This window comes from Sceloporus occidentalis, unplaced genomic scaffold (genome assembly GCF_023333645.1).
Source record: "Sceloporus occidentalis isolate IW3139 unplaced genomic scaffold, rSceOcc1.0.p SCAF_43, whole genome shotgun sequence".
Taxonomy (NCBI): domain Eukaryota; kingdom Metazoa; phylum Chordata; class Lepidosauria; order Squamata; family Phrynosomatidae; genus Sceloporus; species Sceloporus occidentalis.
In genome coordinates, this window is record NW_028317023.1 from 2,507,665 (window position 1) to 2,514,456 (window position 6,792).

General features: G+C 37.9%; 1 protein-coding gene across 1 annotated transcript in view; it reads right to left on the reverse strand.

The window, feature by feature from the left end:
- LOC149289670 (membrane-associated phosphatidylinositol transfer protein 3-like) overlaps positions 1-4,920 on the reverse strand; it is an 87,344-nt gene extending 82,424 nt beyond the window's left edge. Inside the window, 1 exon segment of the mRNA XM_089490217.1 lies at positions 4,864-4,920. Coding sequence (XP_089346343.1) covers positions 4,864-4,920 — 57 coding nt within the window.
- Between the last annotated feature and the right edge of the window lie 1,872 nt (positions 4,921-6,792).

The window sequence follows — 6,792 nt, forward strand, 5'->3', positions numbered from 1 at the left end:
TTGCTCTTCTGTGTAATTGCCACAGCAACTAAAGTTGCATTGTTTACTATGGTGATTAGACCACTTTGCAGTAGAATTGCTTTTTAAGCATAATTCCCAATATATATAATATTTAATATTTCCTAATTACTATAAAACACAATGGAATCATGTTTAAATATTCTTAAATAGCATTGCAAATCTGTACCACCTGCTGGGTTGATACAGAAAGCACCCCTGGACAGGTATGTATGATTGGGGATAGAGTTAACAGAATTGACTGACGGCAGACATTTGGCCCATCTAGTATACCTTTTTTTCTAAATAGTTTTGAGAACCATTGAGTTGTACAAATTACTCCTAGATGTTTTCTACACACCTCGGAATCTGTCTCTCATTATTATGGCATGGCCAAGCATTTATTATAGTATTCAAAAATGAAACAAAGTAGTTGCATAGTGATATTTGAAAATCAACATCTCATAATTAAGGATACTTTACTTATTTAATCCAAAAAAATTCTTATGTGATCATATCAAGAGAAAATACTTATAAAATATTACAGGACTCAAATTATTTACAGTATCCATATTGAAGGGGTCAGTGCCATATATCAAAAAGCATATTAGTGATTTTTCTTTAATATATTCTATATACAAATAATGTATGTTGTAATGATGTCCACACCATTTTTTTCTGTTTCTGGAGGACACATGGATTACAATGAATCACCAAAGCCATATTCTTGCTTACACCCAAGTTTTTATTTGTTTTTTTTAGCAATGTTGTCAGATAAGATTTAAATAGATTTTCTTGGCCGAGCAAAAGAGATAAAAAGATCTCGTTGTTAGAGATTTGTGATAAAAACAACGTTCAAGAAGGCATACATTTATGAAATTTGACACATGTATTGATCTAAAAAGGATTTGACTATGTTAAAGGCTGTGATAGAAATTCTAGATCCCTTTATACACAGGAATGGGTAGGCGAAAGCCCATAATACATGAATGGATATTTGTTTTATGCATTCTCATTGTCCTTTGTATGTTATATTTTTATATATGATAATACTTTTTGACCAAGCTGTTTCATAGTTGCATTTTACCCTCAGCAGAAACCATGATATAACAAAAACTCAGACTAGATGAAAATCCTGTACTTATCTTATCAGACTGTAGCAAAGTGAGCAATGCTATGTGTCTCCACTCCTCTGGGCTATTTGACCTATTTAATGGAGGTCTGTGCATTAAAACTAACTGTGCATTAACATAATATTAAATTGACTCTGATGCAACAAGCACAATATGGGTTGCTAGTAGGTAGTTGAATCAAAAGATGGGTTTAGTAGATGTATTGAGAGAGCAGGACACTGCACATTGTGGCAGTCATTGTTCTTCTAGATAAAATTTAGTGAACAAACCAAGTGGAAGAGAGATCTGTGTGTTTAGAAGCACAGATCCCATTATTCTACCATGAAAATCCAGCTGGAAGTACAGAGTAAATTTAACCAAACGGACCCAGCATTAGAAATGGGAGCATATGCGAAATGCCTACTGGACTGGTTTGATTTAAAGAGTTGTTGCCCCTACCAGAAGACTTGTCTTTCTATTGTGTTACCTACTTTACCAGAGTTGCTGTGGTAGCAAGGCAGCATTTACAGCCTACGTCCCTCTTGTGTTAATTCAAAGTTGCCAGCGCTTCCCTGGTGCTTATGTCACTTGACATTGAGGACCCCAACGTAATTAGGTTTAGGCTCTGCTGTGGGGAAAATTGCCTTAAGAACTATGTCATATGTGTTTTAGCTGTTGACCTCCCTATCCATTGTTTGCTTTGGAGGTCTCATCAGGAATCTCTGATTCAAGAACACTTTCAAAAATAAATCAAACCAAACCGTGTAATGGTTGGTATTGACTTGGCTGTTTGTGCTGCACAATCTATCTGTGTTGTTAAGCCATTTGGATTGATGGATGCCAGAAACTGCTACATTTAGTACTGTTTTATTTGACAAATAAAGCTAGTAGAGGAAACTGAAATGTAGTTTGTGATGAAAGAGAAAGATCAGAAGATGCCTGTATAATGTTTCAAAGGTACAAAAAGCATATATTAATTATGAAGCTATCGTGTATATTCCAAGTAGTAGTCACCGTACAGAGCGTATAATTGAAATGAATAACTAATTGTGTGTTCATTAAACAGATATAATCCTTGTGTCCAATGAAAAAGACAAATATAGATCAAAACATATAACATACAAAGTTTAAGGCACAGTTCAAAGCGGTATTAGGATGAAAACAATATCTTCCCCCTCAAACCCTACAGGCAAACTATTCAGATATATGAGATAATGTTTCTGTTTATGTCTCTTAAAGATACAGGGATCCTCAATACAGATAAGGGCCAATCTCCTGCATCAGTGGTATATTTATCTGAGATGCTTTCTGACCAAGGAAAGCGTACCTAGCTTATGACTCCTTAAGTAGGATTTTCTGTTCTTCTCTGCACAAGGGATATTATTAATGTGCGTGTTGGCCAAGAACAGATGTCCATAGTGTAAACTGGCTGGTAACAAGGGAAAACGCTGAACTCCCAAACCATTCTATGGGGCAGTGGCTCACCTTGGAGGATGATAACCACTTGATCAGGCCTAGGTCAATGAATGTCAAAATATTTCATTACTAATAACCCAGTAGTTCTATCTTCTCCTATTAATGTGACACAGGTAAGGCACATATACAAAAAGTATAGTCAACATCTACGTCAACTACTACTGTTGAATTCCCATGATGCAACTATCACTTGGCTGACCACAATTGTCAAACACAATGTCATTGGTTCATGGGATGCACAGTAGATACTCTTCATTCTCAGATGCGTATAAGATATTAGTTCTGAATAAAGATAGGTAGGTGCAGTTCCAATTTACTAAAAGCCAGTGTTGATGTGCAGCACTCATAATCGGCTGACACTATGGTTCTTGCAAGGCTAACAGTTAAAGTCTAACCTGGCAAGGCTAACAGTTAAAGTCCTCAGTTAGGTAAGTTTTTGCATTTAGTTAAGTATTCTAAATGCAAAGTAACAGAATGTTGCAGAATATTTTAGTTCCTTTTTTTGGTGTAACAGTATTTTGTAATGACAAGTGTTTTTGAGTCTTTCCTTTATAAAGCATTTTTTTTTTTTTTAAATCATTTCTCTTTTGACTTGACATGGAAGACTCCTGAAAGCTTGTCTTTATAAAATACCGTTAGTCCAATAAAAAATGTATTACAAGATTCCGCAACATCTTGTTACTTTGCATCCAGTGAAGGACCTTGTGTTCATGGGATATTATTTTTAGAAAAGCAGTCCTACTAACAGTGACTAGAACAACTATACAGTGACTGGTTGCTTGTCACCAGGGCAAGACAATTTCTGGCAGTCTGTCTTTGAATCAGAGTCCATAGCATGTGCAGTTCCAAAAATGCAGGAGCCCTGCTTATCACTGTTTTTGCTAGAACAATGTGCTTTCTGGTAGATAAAAAGCTGCAATTACACTTTATCTTTACTGTTTTAGTAAAGTGCAATCGCAGCAGATATGTTTGCTCCCTTTAAGCTCATCACTTAGTTGGCAATATGTATATCTGTCCTAGTTTTAAGAAGCTTCCCAGTTACATGTACAGTAGAGTAAGCTTCAACATTCCAGTAATAGCCTTCCAGTAGCAGTAATGCAATACTTTTCCTCAATCTGTGCTGACTGTAAAGCCAAGGTTTATACTCTGTAATCTCCTTTTAATGATAGCCATGTGGATGAAGCTAGATTAATTTTGGTATGCTTAACTGACCCCCACAATGGAATACTAAACTGCAAATATACAGCTGCTATTAGAGCTAGGTAAATCACATTAATAAATAATTGGATATTCAAATATATGTGTTTTTAATATACCATATTTGCTCGGTTATAAGACAAGGTTTTTACAGAGCAAATGCTCTGAAAAATAATCATTGTCTTTTATTTGATTTCGTATTCTAATCAGACCTCAAATAGAGGTCTGACTATAAGACTAAGATCCAGATTCCCAGTAGCGCTGCAGGGGACCTGGATCCTCCTCTCTGGCAGCCGGTGGAGGTATGTGCGATGCGCGCAGACAACCTCCGCTGCTGCCGACACTTCCTCTGGGGCTTCTATGACGAAGCGCTGGCGTCACATGACCTTCCGGGACTCATTCATAGAAGCCACGGCGGAAGTGCCGGCAGCAGCAGCGGAGGTTTCTCAATCATTGTTTTTATTAAATATGAAAAAATATATATAATTTTTCTAGTAAAACTTTTTTCTTATAGGGTAATTAATTTTTTTCTAAATTAATATTCACATTTTGGGGGATTGGACGGTAAAATGCCAATTTATATGATCAAAAGTATTTGGACATGTGACCATCACAGCTATATGGATATGCCATTCCAAAGCCATAAATGTTAATATGGAGTTGCCAAGTTCCCAGGTATGGTCAGCATGGGCATTCTGACTGGTCTGCTGCTATGCAGCCCCATACACAACAGACTGTGATGCACTGTGGATTTCAGCAATTTTTGCTACAGTAGCTCGTCTGTTGGATTTCACCACATGGGCCAGACTTCGCCCTCCATGTGCATCAATGAGCCTTGGCCACCTGTGACCTTGTCGCCACTTCACCGCTTTTCTTTTGGTCTAATACTTTTGATAGGTACTGCAGACTGAGAACATCCCACAAGAGCTGCCCTTGTCAAACACATAATGTTATGGCTGATTGGTATACATATATATATATATATATATATATATATGTATATTAGACTTTGTACAAATTGCAAATCCGCAGGTCCTTTCACTCACACTCTCTCACTCACGCTCTCTAAAAATGTCCCTACCTTCTCTGCCAACGACTTCCACTTCTTGTTCTTCCTCTTTTGTCTTTTCTCATTCATCTTATCTCTTTCATCTTCTGTTTTCTACCTTCGTGACTAAATGTGCCGCCATTTTGATCCAAAGGGAACTTCTGCCAAAATCACTGCACTTTTGATTACATCTTATTCCCTTATTGGGGATCCGGAGAGAGGATGTCACTGAAAGTGCCATCGATTTGCTACAAGTTCAATTTAGGGCAAAATTGTGGAGCTTTCAATGACGTTGAAAAAGGTTGGCTCTAATAATTAATCTTATAAAAATTATTACTTACCATAGTGTTAACATATTTTGCAAGAGTCATCTGTATTCAAATAGATATATTAGCTGTGATATACTAGTGAGATTAATACTGACAGAGACAGTCAGATGTAACTAGATTAGAGCATCCACAGTATGATGGAGTCTTCTCATGAAGGTGTGCCTGTTGATGTGCTTATTTTTCCTCAAGCCCTGAATTATTCAACAAAAACACTGAGACTAAGGAGTAAACCATTATGGTTCTTGGGTATGGCTCGTAGATATAACCAAAGCTGGACAAAATACTCATGAGAAGTCCACCATGTCTAGTACTATAACTATACTGTCATGATTCTTCTAAGAAACAGAACTGCACACATTTTTTTTTTTTAAAAATAGACATTGAACATTTTTCATCTAATGAAGGACAACGTCTTCAATTTACTTAAAGAATATCTTTAAAAAGTGATAATTCAAATATAATTCACGTCATACTCTCAAGAGTAACAAGGATCTGATTGCTATTGAATCTGCAGACACTCTAAGGGTCCTTCACCCTTCATGACATTGCTAAGCTCCATCTCATTTGATATTCTTTAGACAATTCCAATTTTGTCAGGATTTTGATTTAACATGACCATAACCTCCTTGAGCTCCGAGACTTTGTAATTAATTCTAAACACAAAGCAGATCATCCTTTGGGAAAGAAGCATTATTGAAATTGAACAACCACGTTTAACATTTTGATATGTTGATTTGAAAAAAAGTCAAAAGCATAAATAGAAAACTATAGGAAAGATTCCTCATTTCAGTTCGTCTTTGATCCTCTGATGTCCTTGTCATGTTAACCCTTTAAGGCTAAGGATTCATGAGGGTATGTTTGAGTTGGGGAGAGGGACACTATTATATTTCTGGGGAGGCTCCTTACCTGCCTGCCCAGTCCCTGCTTATGGGCTCATTGACCGAGGATGACCGAAAAACCCCATCTGGTCTGCAGGAACCAGACTCCCATGGACTAGCTGGCTATGGGGGCTCTACAAGGTAGGAACCGTAGTGATGCCAGCCGACAATTTAAACTGTGTTGCTACGGACATCCTTTGACCCACCATGTCGCTCTTTTGATGATACATTAAGCACGTGGTGGGCAACACTTAGTGGTTGTTACAGAGAGGGAGCTTGTTCGGGAACCCTGGTTTTACTACCAATATTTAGGACCGGGGTTTACCCAGCCGCGGCTATGGAACTCTGGCACGGTTACCGTGTGGACTGTTCCCGGGGATGTTTCTGACACTGACGCTCAGGGTCCTGACGTCGGATCACGTTGCTTTTTGGATTATAACATTTTTGGACCCTGAGCTCTCCATTGGTACCCCAGAATTGACGCTACTCCCTCGGGATCACCCCGAAATAGTGACTCTTTTTCGGGTGGGCATTGCTGGCCATAGAACTGTATGGTGGCGCCAGGTATCTGGTGGTTGAAGGGATTATACCTTTAATCCTATCATGTTTGCTATATATATATATGTGTGTGCTGTCCTCAATAAAGAGAGTTCTGTTTTACCCCTACACTAAATCTCGGCTAGTGCTTGGGGGAATATAAAGGGCTTATTCCTTGAGCAATTGAGCTGTCAACGGGAAGGAAGATCTCCGTCACA